This window comes from Cetorhinus maximus, chromosome 16, assembly GCF_964194155.1.
Source record: "Cetorhinus maximus chromosome 16, sCetMax3.hap1.1, whole genome shotgun sequence".
In the NCBI taxonomy this organism is placed as follows: domain Eukaryota; kingdom Metazoa; phylum Chordata; class Chondrichthyes; order Lamniformes; family Cetorhinidae; genus Cetorhinus; species Cetorhinus maximus.
Window position 1 is genome coordinate 14,831,026 of NC_135894.1, and position 24,915 is coordinate 14,855,940.

A 24,915-nucleotide genomic window follows, 5' to 3' on the forward strand; every position below is an offset into this window, starting at 1 on the left:
ATGTCCCTCAGAAAAAAGGTTAGGGGGCACTTTGGGACAGATTTGAACATTTTTTATTCTTTCACAGGATGTGGGCATCATTGGCTAGGCCAGTATTTATTGCCTATCCCTAATTGCCCTGAGAAGGTGGTGGTGAGCCGCCTTCTTGAACCAGTGGGGTCCATGGGGTTTAGGAACACCCACAGTGCCATTAGGGAGTGAGCTCCAGGATTGTGAACCAACGACAGTCAAGGAACAGCGATATAGCTCCAAGTGCGACTTAGAGGGGAACTTGTAGGCGGCTGTGCTCCCATGCTTCTGCTGCGAAGGAGCTTTGGTGAGTTGCTGCAGTGCATCTTGTATATGGTGTACACAGCTGCCACTGTGTGCTGGTGGTGGACGGAGTGAATGCTTAAGATGGTGAGTGGGGTATCAATCAAGTGGGCTGTTTTGTCCTGGATGACGTCAAGCTTAAGTGTTGATGGAGCTACACTCATCTAGGCAAGTGGAGAGTATTCCATCACACTCTTGACTTGTGCTTGTAGACAGTGGACAGGCTTTGAGAAGTGGTCAGGGGATGAGTTACTTGCTGCAGAATTCCCTGCCTCTGACCTGTTCTTGTAGCCACAGTATTTATATGGCTGGTCCAGTTCAGTGTCTGATCAATGGTAACTCCCAGGATGCTGATAGTGGGGGATTCAGCGATGGTAATGCCATTGAATGTCAAGGGAAGATGGTCAAATTCTCTTGGAGATGGTCATTGCCCAGCACTTGTGTGGCACAAACATCATGAAATACGTTAAAACAATGGCCAGAGGGAGAATAAAGGATTTATAAAATGAACACAACTGCAAAACATAAGTTAGAAATTGTTTCAGTACAACAGTAAGTGAACAGTCACCATGCAGTCCATATCCCTTGTTACTGATTCCATTCCAACCCACCCATCATTTCTGGCTGAGCCAGATAGTTTATAGCCTCAGCACCCTGTCGGACCACAAACTGAGCTTCCAACTCCATCATAAAGCCCATTATTCCCACCTCTAACCCAACCTCAGTTCAGCTGCTGCTGAAGCCCTTAATCAATAAAATTGTTACTTCTGATTTGACTTTTCCAGTGCTCCCCTGGCTGGAATTGAAAACCTCCAGCCTACCTAAACTTCAACATAACCAAAACTTTATACTATGCAGCCGAAGATAGAAAGCAGCCGAGTTCAGTAACAGACATCTAAAGCAACGTTTATTTGAAAGAAGCTCTTTAATCTGGAGTAGTCAATTACGATTGGAACCATAAGAACGAGCAGGAGAAGGCAATTCAGCCCATCGAGCCTGCCCTGCCATTCAATATGATCATGGCTGATCTCATTTCGGCCTCAACTCCAATTTCTCGCCCTCTCCCCATAGTATTTCAACCCATTACTAATTAAAAATCTGTCTATCTCCTCCTTAAATTTATTCAGCATCCCGGCATCCACTGAACTGAGGTAGTGAATTCCACAGATTCACGACCCTTTGAGAAAAGTAATTCCTCCTCATCTCTGATTTAAGTCTACTAGCCCTTAGCCTAAAACTATGGCCTCTCATTCTAGAATGCCCCACAAGGGGAAACATCTGCTCCACGTCTACTTGGTCTATCCCCTTTAGCATCTTATATACCTCAATTAGATCTCCTCTCATCCTTCTAAACTCTGGCGACTATAGGCCTAAACTGCTCAATCTCTCCTCATAAGACAAGCCCCGCATCTCTGAAATCAATCTAGTGAACCTCCTCTGAACCGCCTCCAATGCAACTACGTCCTTCCTCATGTAAAGGGACCAAAACTGTGCACAGTACTCCAGGTGCGGTCTCACCAATGCCTTGTACAGTTGCAACAACACTTCCCTATTTTTATACTCTATTACTTTAGCAATAAATGCCAAAATTCCATTTACCTTCCTTATTACCTGCTGTACCTGCATACTAGCTTTCAGCGATTCATGCACGAGGACACCCAGATCCCTCTGCACCGAAGCCTTCTGAAGTTTCTCTCCATTTAAATAATAAGTTGCCTTTTTATTCTTCCGACTGAAATGGATAACCTCACACTTATCCACGTTAAACTCCATCTGCCAAATTTTGGCCCATTCACCTAACCTGTCCATATCCATTTGTAAATTTCTTATTTCTTCTTTGCAACTTACTTTCCCATCTATTTTGGTGTCATCTGCAAATTTAGCTATAGTACCTTCTATCCCTGAATCCAAGTCATTAATATAGAATGTAAATAGTTGGGGCCCAAGGACCGAACCCTGTGGCACCCCATGAGTTACAGCTTGCCATCCAGAAAAAGACCCATTTATCCCGACTCTGCTTTCTGTTGGTTAGCCAATCCTCTATCCAAGCTAATATATTACCCCTTACTCCGTGTGATCTTATCTTGCGTATTAATCTTTTGTGCGGCACCTTATCAAAGGCCTTCTGTAAGTCCAGATATAATACATCTACAGGATCCCCATTATCTACTTTGCTTGTCACATCTTCAAAGAAATCTAGCAAATTAGTCAAACACAATTTACTCTTCATAAAACCATGCTGACTCTGATGGATTGCATTTTGACTTTCTAAATGCCCAATTACTACTTCCTTAATAATGGATAACAATTTCCCAACGACAGACATTAAACTAACTGGTCTATAGTTTCCTACTTTCTGCCTCCACCCCACCCTTTTTGAATAACGGCGTTATATTACCATTTATCCAATCCACTGAAACCTTTCCAGAATCCAGGGAATTTTGGAATATTATAGCCAATGCATCCACTATCTCCGCTGCCACTTCCTTTAAGACCCTGTGATGTAGGCCATCAGGTCCTGGGGACTTGTCACCCTTTAATCCCAATAGTTTGCTCAGTACTTTTTCTCTAGTGATGGCAATTGTTCTAAGTTCCTCCTTCTCTATACCCTCTGCACTACCTGTTACTATTGGGGTGGTATTAGTGTCCTCCACCGTGAAAACTGAAGCAAAATATTGATTAAGTGTCTCTGCCATTTCTGCGTTCACCCCTATTAACTCCCCAGTCTCATCCTACAAGGGACCAACATTCACTTTAGCTACTCTCTTTCCTTTTATATACTTGTAGAAGCTTTTGCTATCAGTTTTTACATTTTGCACTAGTTTTCTGTCATAATTTACCTTTGCTTTATTATTTTTTTTTTAGTAACCCTTTGTTGATCTTTAAAGTTTCCCAATCTTCCAGCCTGCCACTGACCTTTGCAATTTGGTATGCCTTAGTTTTTGCCTTTAAGTTATCTTTAACTTCCTTGCTTAGCCATGGATGCTTTTTCCCCCTCTTACCATCTTTCTTCCTCTTTGGGATATATTTTACTTCGGAGGAATTGAATATCTCCTTAAAAATATGCTACTGTTCATCAACTGTCCTACCTTGTAGTCTTCCTGCCCAGTCCACTAGGGCCAAATCTGCCCTCATGCCTATGTAGTTACCTTTGTTTAACTCCAGAACACTAGTGTGGGACTCAAGTTTCTTGCTCTCAAACTGAACTTGAAATTCTAGCATGCTATGATCACTCTTCCCTAGAGGATCCTTTACTACGAGATCATTAATTAATCCCATCTCATTACATAAAACCAAATCCAGAATAGCCTGCTCCCTGGTTGGTTCCACAACATATTGCTCCAAGAAACAATCTCTAATACACTCTATGAACTCTCCCTTGAGGCTACCCTTGCCAATTTGATTAGTCCAGTCTATATGCATATTAAAATCACCCATGATTATTGCCGTGCCTTTCTTACATGCTCCCAGTATTTCCTGGTTTGTACTGTGCCCTACTGCTGAACTACAGTTTGGGGACCTATAGATTATTCCCACCAGGGGCTTCTTTCCCTTGCTGTTTCTTATTTCTACCCAGACTGACTCTACATCTTGCTCTCCAGTGCCTATGTCATTCCTCACTATAGCACTGATCTCTTCCTTTACTAACAAAGCTACGCCACCTCCTTTTCCTTCCTGCCTATCCTTCCGAAACACTGAATACCCTTGGATATTCAACTCCCAAACCTGTTCTCCCTGTAACCATGTCTCAGTAATCGCCACCAAATCATACTTATTTATCTCTATTTGCGCTGCTAACTCATTAGTTTTATTCCAAATGCTACACGCATTCAGATACAAACCTTTAAATTTGCCCTATTGTCAATTCTCCATACCCTTATATGATTCTTTGGTGCAATACGTGTTCACACACTCTGTCCCTTCCTTTCACTTTTTGGTAACAATCAGCCTAGTCACTCTTGCCCTCTCCTTAAACTTTGATTTTTTATATTTCCATGCAACTGAACCCTCCCCTCCACTATTTAGTTTAAAGCCCTACCCACAATCCTAGTTATGCGATTCGCCAGGACACTGGTCCCAGCCAGTCAAGTGGAGCCCGTCCAAACGGAATAGCTCCCTCTTTCCCCAGTACTGGTGCTAATGTCCCATGAATTCGAACCCATTTCTCCCACACCAATCTTTGAGCCACGCATTTACCTTTTTAATCTTATTGACCCTGTGCCAATTAGCTCGTGGCTCAGGTAGTAATCCGGGGATTATTACCTTTTTGATTCTGCTTTTTAATTTAGCCCCTAGCTGCTCGTATTCCCTCAGCAGAATCTCTTTCCTCGTTCTACCTATATCGTTGGTACCTACGTGGACCACGACAACTGGATCTTTCCCCTCCCACTCCAAGTTCCTCTGCAGCCCAGATGAGATACCCTTAACCCTGACACCAGGTAGGTAACACAGCCTTCGGGGCTCTCATTCCTGGCTACAGAGAACAATATCTATTCCCCTAACTATACTATCCCCGATTACAACTATATTTCTCTTTTCTCCCCCAACTTGAATGGCTCCCTGTACCATGTTGCTATGGTCAGTTTGCTCATCCTCCCTACAGTCCCCACTCTCGTCCACACAAGGAGCAAGTATCTCAAACCTGTTGGATAAGGGCAAGGGCTGAGGCTCCTGCAGTGTTACTTCCTGGATCCCTCTACCTGCCTCACTCAACCACACCCTCCTGCTCCTGACCACTAGCCAAATTTAAGGTAGTTAATCTAAGGGGTGTGACTGTCTCCTGAATCATCCTAAATTGCACATGACATGTACTTTAAAAATAGTACATGCATGAAAGTAGTTACATACCTTGACAGCATAATCCATGTTCGTAGATTTGTTCACACATCGCTTGCAAATTGAGTAAGAACCCACACCAATGTCCTCTTTCAGGTCATAATTGTCTACAAACTGAATACTGGTTCTGTGCAACTGCAAAAGAAATGTGAGGCCAGTCACCAAAACAGTAAGTGCTGCTTTCCTAAGGGTGAAGTAAAATGTCATGAAAGTTTAGGACAATTTTTTTAAAATTATAAAGCAAGAGCCACACATTATTTTAGAACAACTCAGTTAATTTTAACATGGGTTAGTTGGAAATGCAACATTATCATGTGTGTTCTTAATCTATTTAGCCTCATGTCAACTTTCTCATATTGTGCTCCACTGTCTCTGACCTGAGAGAACCTCTGCATTTACCAGTTTCCCTTACTCATGTCTAATTCCTATCAGAGAAAGAAATATTCCATATAAATATGGGCTGGTGTGGCAGCAAATGATAAAAACATAGGTGAAGAGGACTGCAACAGCCCAGTGAACACAAGAACAGGAGTAGGTCAACCAGCCCCTCAAGCCTGTTCAGCCATTTGATTATGTTATGACTGATCTGAATCTCAACTCATCCACCCACCTTGGCTCTGTAACCCTTAATACCCTTGAATAACAGAAATTTAATCAATCTCAGTTCTGAAATTTTCAATTAAACTAAGCTCAACAGCTTTTTGTGTGGGATGAGAGTTTCAGATTTCCACTACCCTTTCCTGTGACTGAATGGTGGAGTTCTAATTTTAAGATTATGTCTTTAAAATTATACTTGGGTGAATTGGCAGTGCAGGCAGAAGCAGATGCTATGGCCGACAGTCTAATCAGATCATCGGGATTATCTTCAGAAAAAGGTTTAGAACAGCTTAACCATGAGCAATGAGACTGGAGATCAACAGATGTTAATGTGGCACTTGGAACACTGTCCAAGAAACATCTGTTTGCTAGCCCAAGATTCAAGCAAGACTCAGGAGTGCTTACCATTCAGCAGCTCTCAGTAGCCCAGGACTCAACCTGAAGCCAAATTGCCCAGAAAGACCCACAGCAGCTAAAGGCCACAAACCTAGTAGGCACGGCCCATTGTGGTCATATAAACACAGCCTGCAATGATGTTGATTAGATTTCAATGAGCACCATGACAGACAGGTTTATGATGCAGATTAGGTCCTTGATCATATATTGGAGCATGGCCAACAAAAACCTACATTTAGCATTAACTGAGCTGGAAACTGCAGGTTAATTGAAGCTGTCTAGATTAATGGATAATGTAAGAGACACCAGATTATGAGTTTCATTTTACTGTTTGGTGAGATAAATAGATTTTAAAATTGTTTATTATTCAAACTCAAACATTCAAGCTGTGCGCTTCCTCACCACTCCTTTCACATTTCTTTTTTTTTGTTATTCACTCATGGGATGTGGGCTTCGCTGGCTGGGCCAGCATTTATTGCCCATCCTTAATTGCCCTTGAGAAGGTGGTGGTATATTTAAGGCGGTGGATGGGGTGCCAATCAAGTGGGCTGCTTTGTCCTGGATGGTGCCAAGCTTCTTGAGTGCTGTTGGAGCTGCATACTTCAAGGCAAGGGATTTTAAAATATAAACTGCCCATGAACAAGAAAGTAATGCTCAGAAGGTTTCATAACCCACCAATTACAAAGAAAATTTAGAGGGAACATTAGTCATAGGCCAATTTAAAAAAGACAGAAAATTTACATTTACAAGTAACTTGCACAGCAGGATATACAAGAACTTGGCATTACCTTTTGTTGAACTTGGAATCTTAATCAAGTTTAATGGTATTGGGTAAATGACAGATCATAGTTTGCCAAGAGTGCTGCCTGCAGCCACTACACTTGAAAGTTAAATAATTGTGCAAAGCACTTCCAGACACATATGATATATAAAAAAAAAAGTATTGTACCACTCGAGTATTAGAAATGGTCTTTATACTTTTGGGTCCCTTTCAGGTTTTTTTTTTAAGTAGATATTTTAATTAAGCACAGCGGGGCTCATACAAACTTTGCTTTTGATGCCTATACCTAGATTTATTTAATCAAGCTGTGAAAGTCTTCATGGCTTTTTGCCTTCCAAAATACACCAGCAAATTGTGATTTAGACTAAAAAAACAGATTAAATGGTCAATGGATAAGTGTACAGAAGGCACAGAACAGATTTAAAGCAGCTACATGCTCCCTGATTAACCTTTATTGTTAGTTGCTAAGACACACAATGTTTCTCTCTGGCCCATCTTTCTCTGATGGTTTCAGATCAACTACCTCTTTTTGTAAAACAAAGCAGAGAAATAATTTTTAAATGACAAATTGAAATTTTAAAAATGCCAAATATAAGGTGCTGCCAATGAAACGTACATACAAATTAAACCTCGGCCACCCAATCAGACATGGTTTTTATATCCTGCAGCTAATATATCAAAACATGCTAGTCATTATCTGTGACTGAACTAGTTTCTGTCAGGGCATTTTCACCGTGATGCAGTGAAGCCAATAATACGGTACATGATAAAACAAAGTATTTTATTTCTATCACAAAATAATTTCCAAAGAATTAGATATGGAACAGCAATTAGGGCTGGAGTGGGATTTATGGTCTCATTTGCCAACATTCATGCAAACATGAGTGCAACTTAATTTATCTGAAAAGAAAGAGTTAGGATATTAGTCTTCAATGAACCACTGGTTGCAAACTTTAATTAAATATATATTGACTTTTTTTTTTACCTGTATAACTGGATGTACAGCTGTTTGCATGGGCTGGGGTTCTTCCTCTGAGGTAATAGCCACAAAACTGAATCCACGAAAGAGTTGATGAGCATTGGCACTGGGTGGAATGCCAGGGGAATCTAAATGACATTATAATCGACAATAAACATCATGTGGGCATTTTCACACAAGTGCTACTAAAATCTCATTTAAATCAAAACACATTTCACATGCTGCAGCTATTTATATCACAGAGTGATCTTCGAAAGGTGTGGATCTTCAATTGGAGGAGTTGGTCACCTATTGCTAGTTGATTAACACTTCCACCTCCTGAAACCACCCCCCCACACCACATGCAAATCAAAATAGCTATAGGACAAAAAGTAACAGTAAGTTTTGCATGCAGTCATGCTGTATGGAGTGTGATGCACTGCTGTTTTGCAGCACAAGTTGAACTGACGGTCAAATATTGCTAAAGATTATGTACTTAAGGTTTGCAATGACTTTTCACTATAGTTACCTTTTGGCGTTTTTGCTGTAAACTCTGGATCAAAATAGAAAGTATCCTCTGGCCTACCGATTGCAGGTTTGAAAGGTGGCTGTATTTCTCTTCTGCACAATTTCTGAAATAAGCAATAAATTTATGTGTATGTGTCAAAATCAACTGTGCAACAAGTAATTTTGCATAGGAGTAGAACTAAAAAAAAATTTCTAATGTTGGCTTAATTATCATGAGTTTGAAAAGGCCTCTTCCTTAAAGTATTCTGTTACAGAGTATAAAAAAGGGAACACTGACAGCTTACTTTGAATTATCAGAAAACTTCAAAGCAATTCTGTACATGCCCCATGAAGATTTATTTCAGAAAAATGTAGTTATGCACACAAAATACATTATTTCATATTAATTGGAAAAACCCAAAAATTCTTGTTTAAAACCCTGCCTAAGAAAAGTGGTTTGAAAAATAATTGCATAAAAACAATACTTACATTCCAATCAATAGTGGAAAAGAAAGAATGTCTCTTAATTTCTTCAACACCATCTGGACCAGCTCCTGGCAATGTAATAAAAGTGTGCAATTTATTTGCGATCTTTCTCCTCACCGACTCTTACACCCCCTTCCTCATACAGCTCAAATTCTCCATTATAGTGGAAGACTTTCATTCGAAAATAAGCAAAAATTTCCATTAGAATATTTTTCTTCCTTCCTCAATTTTTTTTTAATTCATTTATTTTAATGGGATGTGGGTGTTGCTGGACAGCATTTATTGCCCATCCCTAACTGCCCTTGTTCATTTAAGAGTCAACCACATAGCTGTGGATCTGGAGTCACATGTAGGCCAGACCAGGTAAGGACGGCAGGTTTCCTTCCCTAAAGGGCATTAGTGAATCAAATGGGCTTTTACAACAATCGGTAATGGTTTCATGGTCAACATCAGACATTTAACTCCAGATTTTTAATGAATTCAAATTTCACCATCTGCCATGGTGGGATTCGAGAGCTTTACCCTAGGCCTCTGAAATACTAACCCAGTGACAATATCACTATGGCACCACCTCCCCTAAACAAATGCTGCCATCATGAGTTAGCTCTTAATTAAGGAAATCATTACCTTTCATGACATTCTTGCTCAGTAATTCAGAGAAAACAAAACTGACCATTAAAGGTGGTACCATGCAAGAGTTTAGCAGAGTCTCACTGGTAAACTTTGCCAGCCAGTAGGTTTGAAAAACATTTTTCCATTTCTGATCACAAATTAGCTGTATACAAATCAGGTTAGCTGCTTGAAGGCCAGATCTTTATTCTCAATGTTTACCCATCACAGATGACAGAAGCATAAAAACCTACAGCACAATGAGGCCATTCATCTAGTCACTCCAGTGTTGGCTCTTTGAAAGAGCAGTCATGTTTAGTACTACACCCCACCTTTATGTCGGTAATCCTGTAAGCTCCTCACCCATGCAAAATTATTTATGGAATCAATTTCCACCAACTTTTCAGGTAAAGCGTTTTACTGTCTCCACTGGCAGAGGATGGGTAACCAGGGGACACAGATGTAAGAGAATTGGCAAAAATGTCAGGGAGACGAGAGTTTTAATTTGCACAGCAAGTTATGATCTGGAATGCAGTGCCTGAAAAGGTGGTGGAAGTGGATTTCAATAGTAACTTTCAAAAGGGGATTGGATCTCTACTTTATGTGGCAAGTTTGGCAGCACAATGATGAAAAGAGCAGAGGATTGGGAGTAACTCATCCAGAGAGCTGGCATGGGCATGAAAGGTCAAACTGACCCCTGCACCATATAATTCTATGAAATCCCTGTTTTTTTTAAAAACAACTTTTCACCTGCGATCTTAGTTTAAACTATCCATATTGTGACCACTATGCAACAGTATGGCTTTACACCATCTGAGGAAACAGTTGCACTGAAAAATATAACAAGGTGTCACCTTAGACTGACTGTACAATCGTTCAATCATCACACAGTAATAGCGTAAATACCTAGCCTGTTTCCTGGGTTGCGTTTGAAAAGCATTCGCAAAAGACTTTGGGAGTCTGGACTTAAAAACTGTGGCATTCCCAATTTTGCTCTGCGAGGATAAATACAAACAGTAAGAAGCTTGCAGAATAAAACATTAAGAACAATTTTGTTCACATTAAAAATTACAACATTCACTGAATTATTTATTACTTACTTCAGTATCATCGTCATAGTTTCCTTTCTGTCCTTCCCTTGAAAAGGCAAGGTGCCTGTAAGCATCTCAAACTAGAGGGGCAAAATGTACAGTCAAAATTTACTTGAGCAGCATTTTTGAAGAAATTAGAAATAAATTTGACAATCTTTAAAAGGTGTTATATCCCAGAAATGTAACATAGTTTGAATCACAAGAACATAAGAAATACAAGCAGCAGAAGACCATAAGGCCCGTCGAGGCTGCTCTGCCATTCAATACGATCATGGCTTTGGGCTCCAACTCCACTTTCCTGCCCACTCTCCATATCCCTTTATTCCGTGAGATACCAAAAATCTGTCTATTTCATCCTTAAGTGTATTCAATGATGGTGCATCCACAACCCTCTGGGCTAGAGAATTCCAAAGATTGACAACCTGAGTGAAGAAATTTCTCATCTCAGTCCTAATGATTAGCCCCTTACGCTGAGACCATGCCCCACCTTGCTCTAGATTCCTGAGCCAGGGGAAACTACCCTGCTAAGCATCTTCATAATCTTGATGTTTCAATGAGATCATCTGTCATTCTTATAAACCCCAGAGAATACAGACCAATATTTACTCGGCCTCTCATCATAGGCCAGCCCTTTCATCTCAGGTTCATCTAGTGAACCTTCACTGTACCACCTCCAATGCAAGTATATCCTTCCGTAAATATGGAGATCTAAACTGCACGTAGTATCTCAGTGTTAAAGCCCTGCACAATTGTAGCAAGACTTCTTTATTCTTGTATTCCAATCCCCTTGAAATAAAGGCCTTATATGCCATATGCCATCCTAATTGCTGGCTGTACCTGCATGCTAATTTTGAATTCCTTGAGTACACCCAAGTCTCTCTAAACATCATTTAGAAGTTTTACAACTATTAATATTCTGCTTTTCTATTCTTACAATCAAAATGATTAACCTCACATTTCCCCACATCATACTCCATTTGCCATCTTGTTACCCACTCAGTTAACCTCTTTGCAGTCCTCCTCACAACTTTCATTCCCACCTAGCTTTGTACCTGGATTCATTACTTTCTCTTTGTTTAAGTAATTGATTAAGATTGCTGAAGCTCCAGCACTGATCCTTGTTGCATTCCACTAGTCACAGCCTGCCAACATGAAAATGCCCCATTTACCTCTACCTTTCTGTCTGTTTACCAATCTTCTATCCATGCTAATATATCACCCCCAAATCCATGAGCCCTTATCATACCTATTAACCTATTTGAAATCCAGGTATACCAAATCTACTGGTTCCCCTTTATCTAATCTACTAATTACATCCTCAAAAAAAAACTTTACTAAATTTATTGAACAGGATTTCCCTTTTGTTAAACCATGTTGACTTGTTCTAATCATACTATGCTTTTCTAAGTACATTGTTAAGACTTCCTTAATAATATATTGACATTTTCCTGATGACTGCTGTCAGGCTAATTGCTTCCCTGTTTTCTCTCTCCTTTCTTGTATAGTGGTGTTACATTTGCTAATTTCCATGTAAGAAATTACAGCTTGTAATACCACTTACTGTGATCAATACCTCAGAGAGAAATACTGGAGTCAAGGGGGGGGCTAGAACATTTAAGTGGAAAGCTCGAGTAGTCTTGGGACAGATAGTTCTAACACTTGTTGATGTCCAATTGAATCTTCACTGTACTGAAGCACAGGAGCACATGTTGGTCACTCAACCCCTTGAGTCTGTTCTGCCTTTGTATTACAACACTGCTGATCTGCACTTCAACTCCATTGCCCTTGCATTGATTCCATATCCCTTAATACCATTAAAATGTTCTCTCAGTTTCAACATTTCCAATTGAGCAAGAAGATTGAGGAAGATTGTTCCAAGTTTCCACCAACCTTTGTGTAAAGGACTTCACGGCATTACTCGGGAAAAGCCTCGGTTCAATATTAAGGATATGCCCTCCTGTTTTGGGCTCGTTCTCCAAAGGAAATAGTTTCTCTTCATCTGCCTTTAATCCTCTTTAACAAATCAAGTAGTTCATCCCATAATCTTCTATACTGAAAGGAATTACAAGTCTAGTCTATGCACCATGTCCTCAAAAGTTAGCCTTTTAAGCCCCAGTGTTATTCTGGCGAATCTAAGTTGCAACCACTCCAATACCCTTCCTGAGGTTATGAGAAATGAATGCTGACCCAAGATGCAGTCAAACCAGTGCTTCACACAACTATACCGTAATTCCACTGCATTCCAGTCCTTTTGAGGTAAAGGCTAATATTCCATTGGCCTTTTGAAAAAACATTATTTTTGTACCTGGCCACTCATCCTCAGCGATTTTTGTAATGAACCCAAAAATTGCTCTCCTCTTCTACAGTTCCTAACTTCTTACAGTTTCTGATCTGTCTTTCTTGAATCCAAAGTGGATGACCTCATGCTTTCCCACAAAGAACACAGTTTTGCCCACTCATTTAATCAATCAATGACCCAATCACCCAAATAGTCTCGGTATCAAGTGCGGCTAAGTTCAGGTCCATATCTTGAGAATGATAGGAGGGGCACGATCAGCACCCTAAAGCACATAGTTATAAAATATACAATTTTGAAATTCTAGCAGTGGCAAAGGTAAATGCAAAGGCTATAACACAAACCAACCAAAAAGTTTATGCAGAAAATGTTAAAAAACACAACAGAAATGATAGACAAACTTCTGAACAGAGGGGGAACTAACTGCAGGATATTTTCCAGAAAATAAGCTTAATTTTGAGCACTACTTGTAATTTAAACTAGTTCCCAAGAAAATCAATATGGAGGGAAACAAATGCATTCCATGTGTGAGAGAAAACAACTGAATGAATAATTTACAAGAACGTACTTCCTTACAGCAAATAAAGCCTAATGTGGAAGTGTTAGAAAAGCTTACCATGAGAACACCAAAAGACCACCAGTCGGCACTCTGAGTGTGACCCCTTCGGTTGACTACTTCTGGCGCCATGTACTCCACTGTACCACAGAATGAATAGGCTTTCTTCTCGTGATCGATAGACTCTTTGCTCAACCCAAAATCTAATTTTAAAATAATTTACTTTAAAATTCATGTTCAGTCAATGCTTGTACAACTATTTTATGACTTCTGATGCCAAACCAATAAATTTGGTGAAAGGTATAGCCAGGAGGGGAGACTTCAAATTGGGGGAGAAGTATTATCTCCATTCAGCCAAGTTTCTGTTAAGGCCAGCATGGTCTTGCAATTGTCCACAAAAAGCTCATGGATGACAAAGGCCTTGTTAAGTGAACAAATTCTGGAGGGAGATGTGTTGGACGTTGTGGTAGCTGAACCACTGGCAGAGTCCACAGGATCAGCACTGTGAGAGGTGAGTTTGACGAGAAGGAGATTGGCAAGATTACTGCCCCAACAAGCATGCTGGACTGGAAGCTCAGTGAGAGAACAGGTTGAAGCAGTTGGAGTTGCTACTTGTAAGGAGGCAGTGACCAACGCCTCGGTGAATCCTCGAGGATGCCAAGAAACATAAGGGAAGCTGTTGGCTTATCCAAGAGGGAGTCAAGCCTGGGATGACAGGAGAGTAGGAAGGTTGAATAGTGTTGAAGGATTGGGATAGGGCTTGGGGGGACAGAGTGCCCAAGCAGGGAGAAATGAAAGGAGCCATGACAACACTAGAGGGGGGTCCATGAGGGGTGAAAAGAACAGTGGTAAAAGTAAAAGGAGAGAAAAAACTGTGGTAATAGAAGTGATGGGTTTCAGTTTCGAGCAAGGGGAGGTGGCAGCATAGTGGTATTGTCACTGGGCTAGTAATCCAGAGACCCAGGGTAATGCTCTGGGGACCTGGGTTCGAATCCCACCATGGCAGATGGTGAAATTTGAATACAAATCTGGAATTAAAAGTCCGATGATGATTACGAAACCATGGTCGATTGTTGTAAAAACTCATCTGGTTCACTAATGTCTTTTAGAGGTCTGGGTGCGTCCACTGGTCTCGTGGACCATACCTGGTCTGGCCTACATGTGATCCAGACTCACAGCAATGTGGTTGACTCTTAAATGCCCTCTGAACAAGGGTAATTAGGGATAGGCAATAAATGCTGGCCTAGCCTGTGATGCCCACATCTCATGAACGAATAATTTTTAAAAAGCAGCCAAATAGTACATGCAAATCAACCTCAGGGAAAACAAGTCATATAGGCCTAGTTGCATAGCTATTATTAAAATACATATATTGTGGAAGCAAATAGGGAAGAGAGAGGAGACAAACATAGGAGTCCAGAGAGCTCACGTAGTGGAATAAAGTTGAAGTATGTAGTGTAATTGGCATGGAGCATCAACAAACTGTTGTTTAAATATGAAGACAGGTGTAGCAGGTGATTGGATTCCAGATGCTATTTAAAGATTATATCAAGAGGACACACTAATGGAGGTATTTCCATGGGCATGAAGATCCAGGTGCGCAGGTTGTGGGGCAGGGGTTAAAAAAAACATGGCAAAGTTGGAGATCACACTACAGGATCCCGAAGCAGCGGAAAAATGTACTTTGTCCTAGGAGAGTGAATTTCTAGCCAGGAACTGAACTGTAGCTCAAGCTGAAAAACAAGTAGGCCAGTCACAGGCCCAGCAGGGAAAAGTGTTGAGGAAAGTTATTTTAAAATTTATGCAACCGAGCAGCAGACCTAGAGACTCCGCAGTTGAATTATACTGTGTAGTTTGGTGCAGAAACATCTTGATGCACAGGAAGTCTAATTTAAGAAAAGACCCAGGGGTCACTGAGGCAAAAAGCAGGCATGGTCAAGGAATGGGCAGTGGTAGTTTAAACTAGAAGTTAGCTCACAACTGGGGTTAAAATAAACCTACTAATAGGGCCAGTGAAGCATAAGTTACGGAAGAGGAAACGATTGGGGGGAGAAAGTGCAAAGGAGTAAGATGGCCGAGGATGCTGGTGTACATTAAGAAGCTCGTTACGGAGTTGATGGCTCCTGTTTGGGAGCCATCTTCTGAGGTTTTGGTCACCTGTCTTAATATCCGACTATCCCAAAAAGTGAGACTAATTTTTATGTTGTATCCAAGCGAGGCTGGCAAAACCCATATTAATGAATTTACTCACCTGTCAGTTTAATATGACCCTCTTCATCCAGCAGAATACTGTAAGAAAATAATTACACTTAATTCTTTGAAAGGTGCTTTTCACATTAAGCTTAAGTTAACAGCTCTGACAAGCTACGTTTCTGAACAATCCACGGGAAAAACTAACTTTGCTTGTTTATAATATCTACATAGCATTGAACAGAACACATCCTCCGGAGCATTTGAATAATTAAGTAGGTTGATGCCGAGTTTGAAAATTATAAACAACTCACTTTTCTGGTTTTAGATCTCTGTAGATAATTCCCAGACTATGTAGATGATCTAAAGCAAGTGCCAACTCTGCAAGGTAAAACTTCACATCCTCTTCGGTGAACATAACCTTGTGAGAATAGATATAATTGGTGTTGCACAGTAAAGCAGGTTCAAATAGTCAAACTGTTTAACAAAATACGAAATTTAGTGCAAAAAACATAGAAATGTTTGGGGCTAAAAAAAAAATCAACTCTTCGGTTGGTTACGGGTTTGTTGAAGTTTTGCTATAATTAACCTCAGCCACTAAAAAATGAATTATTTCTTAATGCGGATACCAGAGTAATTGTAAAGAAACAAACAGACAATTGGGACCAAGAACTTCCACTTACACAAAGCCTTTAAATGTCCCAAAGAGTTTGAGACAAAATTGTTAGAACTGGAAAGGAGGAAGGAGAAGGATTAGGGGTAGCAACTAAAGATCTAAGTGGCTGGTTTTCAGGTGGTTTTTGGAGGGAGGGAGGGAGGGGGCGGTTGGGGGCTGGGGGCATGACCAAGCAGAAAATTTTAACAGAGCGTAGTGGATTGAAGGGGAGTGGTGGCAGGCCATAGTTGGAAGAGCAGAGGGCTCATTTCGAACAAAGACCTGAGGGCTTGCAGACGTAAGGAACAAATTCTGAAAGGAGTTCATAAGTGACAGCAGGAAATTCTGAAATTGATGAGAAGGTAGGCCAATGATGGTTTGCAAATACAGGGGCCAACATAATTTAGTTATTTTCCTATATTCTCAGGACTGGGGTATGTTGGAAAGACCACCTTTATTGAAGATCCTTAGTTAAGCAATACTTTTACTGGGGCTCTCAGAGTCAACACATAATTTGGACTAAAAACCAACGTAGGCCAGATTGGGTAGAGGTAGCAGGTTCTCATGCATTTTCCATCACAAAGTATTTGCAGGAACATATTTAAACACCACCACAGAGTGAGACATACAGGGTTATTTGCTGACAAGAGGCCAAGTAGGATTAAGCAAAATACATGCAGAGAAGCTCATTAATGGAGTAGGTGATTGTGCTGCACATTGTGGGATTTTCATGTATCTTCTTGTCTCTCAAGATCAATTTATCCTTTGATCAATGAGAGTAGAGGGAAGAGCATGGAAGGAATAACGGAAATATAGCCCTAACTGGACCTCGGGCAGTAAAGCAGAGAAAGGAAGGTACTTATGCATTTAGGTCTTGCAGGTTAAGTTGATCTGAGACATGAAACTTTTGACAACCTGCCAAAGGCCATACACCTTGTGAAAGCTGCTTGCCTGCCTCTTACATATAAACATATGAAAATGTCAGATAGGGTGAAAAAAAAAGCTGCTCCATCTAGCCTGTCCCATACTCTTCTGATGCCTTACACATCAGGTCAAGGTATACTCTAGCTTCCATGTAGCTCCCTGGAAGAGGGCAAAACACAGATCAAAAACATAAGGCCAATTAGCATGGTGGGGACTGGAAAATTTCTCTTCAAAATTTCAAGGCGATTGAAACTAGTTGAGGATGCAGTGAGTATATTTACTGAAGCTGCTCCTTTGTCTTGAGTTGAGTGTTTTGGTGTTCCTATTGCACTATACCTGGGTAACCGTACTCAACATATTTCAAAGCATAATATTGGTCCTTTTGATTCGTTTCTAATCCGTGTATATTTATTTTGGATAAAAATGCATTGCACATCTAAAGTTCTTACCTCTTTGGATAGCCGTGTAAACAAGTCTCCTCCCCTGAGAAAATCCAATAGAAGGTAGAGCTTCCCTTCAGTCTGGAAAGCTTTAAAAAGATAGTTACTTTTTTATGGGCATGAGTTAAATGGAGTCAGCAGTGAAGGTTATTTTGGTAATAAACTAGAATAGGCTCAAAGTGCTTCATACAATTTTTACATTAGTTAATGACCTGTGTCGCCACTGGTCTTGTAAATGAATTGCGCCTCAGCTTTGGTCTCAATTTAAGTTTCGCCACCAAAGATAGCAATTGTAAACCCTCAGAATAAACGTTCAGTTTAGAACATTTCAGCTCTGTAATTCTGCCTGATACCCTGTTTCTCATTTACCTTTTGCTTTATTACGTTAATTTGCCATCACAGTTTTATCTTTCTACCTTCAATATTTTCTCAGATTAAGCATCACTGGTCATTCCAGCAAACATTCCCCACTGTTCCAGTACATTTTTTGCACCCATAATCTAGGTGAATCGTGAGACCCAGGAGTAGTATCAGAATACTCTTGGAAGCTCAACATTCCTCTAGGCTCTGTTAAAATTTTCTGCTTGGTCATGCGTCCCACCCCCTCCCTCCCTCCAAAAACCACGAAAACCAGCCACTTAGATCTTCCTTTAGTTGCTACCCCTAATCCTTCTCCTTCCTCCTTTCCAGTTCTGGCAATTTTGTTTCAAACTCTTTGGGACATTTAAAGGTTTTGTGTACATCAATTACTGGAATGAGTCACAGGACTTCATTATTCCCTTCTCTTCAAACAGTAGATTGAACATACACCATCAGAACAAGACTCAGGGTCTAAACCAAGGCTGTTGGCAAGTGAACAGTTTAAAACAGTCATACACCATTATTCTCCTCGGTGCGTCAGATAAAGGTGCTACTCACTTTGCTATACAATATACCAGTAGCACCAATAGGGTTGTGTGAATTAACTGCCCACTTTGCACTGCACCCCATTTTCTATTTGTTCACTTCAATGAATTGCCAATTTGCAACTTAGCATTGACCAACTTCATCCCTAAAGGTTTAAAAATAGAAGTTCACTCTTTAAAAACTGTAAAACTAGCCTGGCTTTTCTACTAGACAGCACAATCTTAAACACAATGCTTTTCTGCTAGATGCAAAGTCGGCCGTCAACTCCATTATAAATCACGCGATGCATTTACTCAACCCATCAGTGCTCTGAAGAGTCATATGGACTCGAAACGTCAATTCTATCCTTCTCTCCACAGATACTGTTCGACCTGCTGAGTTTTTCCAGCACTTTCTGTTTTTGTTTCATCAGTGCAGATGTTTGTCATTAACATGTTTTGAGTTTTAAGATGCATCCATTTTGAATAAGATACGTACTCTGTCTGAAACAGTTAATCGATTCCTCACAAGCAACAAGTCCAGCTTGTGGGTATAGACATGTATGGATATGCTCCATTTCCAATTCTTTATAAAAAGGACCTGCATCTATAAAGCTCCTTTCACAATCTCAGCATGTCCCAAAGCACTTTATAGTTAATTATGTACTAAATGCATCACTATTACAATATAGGAAATAAGGCAGCAAAGTGCCACCAACAATGACCTAAACTTTGTGGCCAACAGCAAACAAATGGTGGCCACGGTTCATTACACTAAAAACTTACAGTTAAATAATGCATTTAATGTTGTAAAATCCCTCAAGGCACTTTGTGAAAGGGCTATGAATAAAAACATATTTCACGCTTTTTGACATTAAGCCAGAAAGAAAAATCCGGGGAAATGATCAATAGAAAGGTTACAGAGGTAGGTTTTAAAGACCATTTCAGAGGAGAGCACGCCACAAGAGATGGGGTGGTTTAGGAAGTGAATCTCAGAGTTTAGGACCTCAGCAGCCAATTGCGGAGTGATCAAAATCAGGGATGTATAAGGGGCCAGAATTGGAGGAGCACAAAGATCTCGAAGGGGTGTAGAGTTGAAGGAGGCTACTGAGATTAGGATGAGTGAGGCTTATGGGAGCTTTGAAAAGAAGGATGAGGAGTTTAAAATGAATGCATTGTCGGACAGCGAGCCAGTGGAAATCAGCAAGCAAGGGAGGGCGGGTGAATGAGATTTGGAGCAAGATACAGGCAGCAGAGTTTTCGGTGAGCACACCAAAGATAGGAGGCCAGCCTGCAGAGCACTGGAATAGTCAAGTCTAAAGCTAACAAAGGCATGAATGAGGGTTTCAATAACAGGTGAATTAAGGCAGGGTCAGAGTTAACGTTATGGAGGTGGGAACAGGCAGCCTTGGTATTGGTGCAGATATGTGGTCGTAAACTCAACTCGGGGTCAACACAACAAAGGAGCAAACAGTCATGCACAACTTAAGACACTTACCAGGCATGGAAACAGTGGAGAGGGAACAGCTTCAGTGTTCCCAATTTTTAGCTGAAGACAATTTCTGCTCATCCAATACTGCATGTCAGATAAGCAGTGTAACAAATCAGGGACAGTTCAAGAATGTAGTGGAGAGACAGGGCTAACTGTTATCTGCATACACAGGGAACCTGATGTGTTTATAGATGATATCACCGATATAGTTGAGAAACACAAGGTGGCCAACCTCTTTGGGGAATGCTAGAGGTAACAGAGTAAGAGTGGGAAGAGAAGCCATTGTAGATGATTCTCTAGTTACAAGTAGATAGCTAAGAATGGAATTAAACTAGGGCAGTTCCACCAAGCTATGTCCATCTGAGATGGCAGACAGGGTCACAACATAATGTCTCATCTGAAGACAGCACCTCCAACAATGCAGCACTCCCTCAGTAATGTTGAATTTTGGGCTGAAGTCCCAGAGTGGGACTTGAAATCACAATCCTCTGAATGAAAGGCAAGAGTGCTACCAACTGAGCCATGGTTAGCACTTCGGACTAATGGACTAGATGTGTCAAACAATAGCGACAGAAACAGGAACCAACTCCATACATCCCAAAAGCTCTTGTTCTGAAAGGTGTCAGAACACAAATGGCTTCAGCAACTAGATGATTATAAGACTATAAGTTGTAGGAGAAGTAGGCCATTCGGCCCATCAAGTCTGCTCTGCCATTCAATGAGATCACAGCTGATCTGATAATCCTCAACTCCACTTTCCTGCCTTTTCCCTATAACACTTAATTCCCTTATGGATTAAAAATCTGTCTATCTCCACCTTAAATATACTTAACGACCCAGCTTCTACAGCCCTCTGTGGCAAAGAATTCCACAGATTAACTACCCTCAGAGAAGAAATTCCTCCTCATTATCAATAACAACTGACTCCCATCCATATCTACTAAGATTATTGCAATTTATATTTGATACCTTTACATAGGCTTGACTTTCTTTAGGAAAAAAACAAACTTACCATAGTGTAATTTGACAATGAATGGATGATTCACTTCAACTAATATGTCACGTTCCATTTTAGTCCGAACTCGGTCTCTTACTGGGATGAAAGGTAAAATAACAATGCAAATTTTATAAATGCATTAGTAAGTAAAGTCGGTGGTAACATAAAACTTACACATGTTGAAATACCATTGATGTCACTGAATGTTTATTCGTTCAGTAAAATATGCTGACAGAATGCTGCGAATATAAACAAACATCAAAACAAGGAAAAGGTACAACACATATACTTGAGTATGAAGGAAATTAACCTATGAAAATGTTGACCAAGCTATATTCTTCCCATTTTCTTCACTAATATATAAAGGTATTTGATTTACGTCGAACCATGTTTTACAGCAAAGTACACTGCTCGGTAACACTATTTCAACTAAGAGTTGAGACAGGACACCCATAAGATTAAAAACAGCAACAAATTTACCTCATGGCGATCTTCCGGACTCCACTGTTTAGAGAAGTTGTCCATTTGCAGGCAAAGTGATCAGGGCACTAACTGCTCAACCATAAGATAAACAAGAACCAAGGCTTTCACTGTCACTGTTAGATTAGATATAGGAACAGGAGTATGCCATGGAGACATTCGAGCCTGCTTCAACATTTAATTAGACTATGGTTTAATCTACATCTCAACTCCAATTCACCCACCTTTGCTCCATATCATTCAATAACCTTACCTAACAAAAATCTATTGCTCTTTAAGTCTTGAAAGCTTCAATTGTCGCCCCACACACAGCCCTTTTTTTGGGTGGTGGGGGAAGAGGGGTGGAGAAGAGACTAGAATTCCAAATTTCTGCTTCCTTGTGCACAAAAAATGCATTCCCGATTTCATTCCTCATTTTAATTTTCCAGTCTTAAAATCATAGCTCCTTGTTCTTTACTCACCACCAGTGGAAATAACTTCTGTTATCCACTCAAGCAAATCATTTTAACATTTTAAAGAACTTGATCAGAGCACTCCTCAATCTTCTGCACTCAACCATGGTTAAAGTCATTGCTTCTTACTTTATGTAAAAACTGCAGATCATGTGAAGAGGAAGTATGAGAAAAGGAAAGGTCATGGAGCCTCCCATAGTGACTTCTCTATAATCTTTGAGCATAAACAGAAAGTTGACCATTGCCTGGTGGTGCAGAGGTACTGAAATGGTCTTGAACTGCCGAGTGGCAAGAATGTTTGAAGTATTGCTGAAAAAAGACATTTTGTTGAAGCTTTTCATCCACTTGCCAACCAATCAGCACTGTTTTCTCATACAGAATAAAGTTAATGCTTCCCCTAACATTGGTATTCTTGCGACTGTCCTGATGAGTGCAAGACAAAAAGCTTTGACAAAATGTCTTTTTTCAGCAATATTCAAGTTCTGTACTACCAAATGACTAAATGCATAAAGTACTTGAACACTAACAGCTTAAAACCACCAGGCGATACACCCACACCTAATATTTGAGGTATTTATTTGGCATGATGGATCACGGGACTATATTTAAATTTCTCATGGGAACTTGCAATAATGCATAGCATAAATTCCTATATTTAATAAATGACAAGTTTATTCACAAAAGAAAACTTGAGAGTGATGCTATATCAGGTTTCATAATCATACTAGGTCACAGAACTGCCGAGAGTTTGCATAACCCAATCCCAACCAGACCAAACTATAGCGTATACAATAATGACCCACTGAGCAGATTTTCCCTCCTCTTCCTCGATATAGGTTCATAGATCATAAAAACCTACAGCACAGGAGGAAGCCATTCGGTCTGTCATGCCCTTACTGACTTGTGAAAGGGCGAAGCCTGTAACCCTATAAGTTCAAGTACCTTTTAAAATTATTTATGGGTTGCATCAGCTTTACAGATTAGAACATATCAGATCCCAACAACTTAGTGAAGAAATTATCCCCAGCTCCCCTTTAAAGATTTAAAATCATTGACAAAGGATAAGACCTCTGATTAATGACCTACTGCCAAAGGGAATAACTTTTCTCCACCTGCTCTATCAAAACCTTTCATCGTGAATTTTCTATCGTCTTATTAGGTCACCTTTTAACCTTCTCTGTTCCAAGGAGAACAGTTAACTTTTCAAACCTTTTATTGCAATTGAAGTCCTTGGCCCCTGGTAACAACCCCATCATTTAACAAGTCTGTACAATTTCTAAGGCCTTTACATCTTTCATAAGTGTAAGGCCTAGAGTTGTCTGCAATTCTTCACCTGAGCCTAAACAATAAAGTTCTAGTACCAGCTCCTTACTTTTATATTCCATTATTCTAGTTATAAACACAAGTAACCCATATGCTTTTTTTAAGCACCGTGTCAATTTGCGCTGCCACGTTTAAGGATTCAGGTTTTTGCACAAAGGCTCTGTTCATCTACACTTACAAAATCATGCTATTAATAGCATTCTGCTGAACACATCACATATTGAACTCCATCTGCCAGGTTTCTGCCCATTCCACCACCCTGTATGCCATCCAAAAGTCTACAATTATCCTCAACAGTACTGACTATGTTGTCAAGTTTCACACCATCTACAGACTATAATGATGCTCCCTACAACCCAAGTTTAAAAAAAATTCAAGAATAATGGTCCCAAAACTAACCCTTGGGGAACACCAATGCAAATCGCCTCCCAGTCTGTAAATCATCCATCCACCATCATGCTTCGTTTCCTGTTACTAAACCAATTATGTAACCATACTGCATTTTCCCTTTAATTCCATCTTACTAAGCCTCTAGAGTCTCACTGTGTTAAAAACCCTCCAAAAGTCCATATATGCCATTTAACCAACCTACCTCAATTACCTCAGAATTCAATCTGGTCAGTCAGATATGATTTGTCTTTAACCATGCTTGGTTAACCTATTCCTTTCCAAATGAAAGTTTATTTTGTACCTGAATGGTTTCTAATAATTTCCTCATTACCGACGTTCTGTAGTTTCCCAGCTTAATCACTCTCCCCTTTCTTGAATCATGCTACAATATGAGCAACCCTCCAGTACTACTCTTGTATCCAGTGAGACCGGAAGGGGGCAAATGATTAGGAAATTTGCAGATGAACAAAAATTGGCCATGTAGTCGATAGTGAAGAGGATAGTTGTTGTCTCCAGAATGGTATCAATGGTTTGGTTGAGTGGACGGAGAAGTGGACAATGAAATTCAATCCAGAAAAGTGTGAGGTACTGCATCTGAGGAGGGCAAAGCAAGGGAATACTCAAAAAACGGGGAGATATTGAGAGGGGTAGAGGAAGTGAGAGACTTGGAGTGCATGTCCACAGGCCCCTGAAGATGGCATTATAGGTGGATAAGGTGGTAAAGAAAGTATACGGAATGCTTTCCTTTATTGGATAAGTTATTGAATATAAAATCAGGGATGTAATGCTGGAACAAAAACTAAAAGTGCTGGAAAAACTCAGCAGGTCTAATAGCATCCGTGGAGAGAAAAACAGTGTTAACGTTGAGTCCATATGACTCACAGAGTCATGTGGTCGCGAAATGTCAACTCTTGTTCTTCTCTCGACAGATGCTATTAGACCGCTGTGTTTTTCCAGCATTTTCGGTTTTTGTTTCAGATTTCCAGCATCTACAGTATTTATCCTTATGTAATGCTGGAACTGTATAAAACGCTGGTTAGGCCACAGCTGGAATTTTGTACAGTTCTGGTCACACATTACAGGAAGGACATAATTGCTCTGGAGAGATTACAGAGGGAATTTACAAAAATATTGCCAGGGCTTGAAAATTGCAGCTATGGGGAAAGATTGGATAGGCGAGGGTTGTTTTCCTTAGAAGAGGCTGAGGAGTGACCTAACTGAGGTGTACAAAATTATGAGGGGTCTAGATAGGGTAGACAGGAA

General features: G+C 40.3%; 1 protein-coding gene across 6 annotated transcripts in view; it reads right to left on the bottom strand.

The window, feature by feature from the left end:
- The window catches only part of LOC144691369 (ribosomal protein S6 kinase alpha-3), a 102,826-nt gene that overhangs the window by 28,110 nt on the left and 49,801 nt on the right, over positions 1–24,915 (bottom strand). For all 6 annotated transcript variants that reach the window (XM_078559402.1, XM_078559400.1, XM_078559404.1 and 3 more), the window contains 11 exons: positions 21,023–21,103; positions 17,644–17,723; positions 15,930–16,036; positions 15,677–15,714; positions 13,486–13,628; positions 10,583–10,653; positions 10,389–10,477; positions 8,877–8,941; positions 8,410–8,512; positions 7,908–8,029; positions 5,161–5,283 (listed from right to left, as the gene is read on the bottom strand). In XM_078559402.1, coding sequence (XP_078415528.1) covers positions 5,161–5,283; positions 7,908–8,029; positions 8,410–8,512; positions 8,877–8,941; positions 10,389–10,477; positions 10,583–10,653; positions 13,486–13,628; positions 15,677–15,714; positions 15,930–16,036; positions 17,644–17,723; positions 21,023–21,103 — 1,022 coding nt within the window. The remainder of the gene's footprint in view (positions 1–5,160; positions 5,284–7,907; positions 8,030–8,409; positions 8,513–8,876; positions 8,942–10,388; positions 10,478–10,582; positions 10,654–13,485; positions 13,629–15,676; positions 15,715–15,929; positions 16,037–17,643; positions 17,724–21,022; positions 21,104–24,915) is intronic.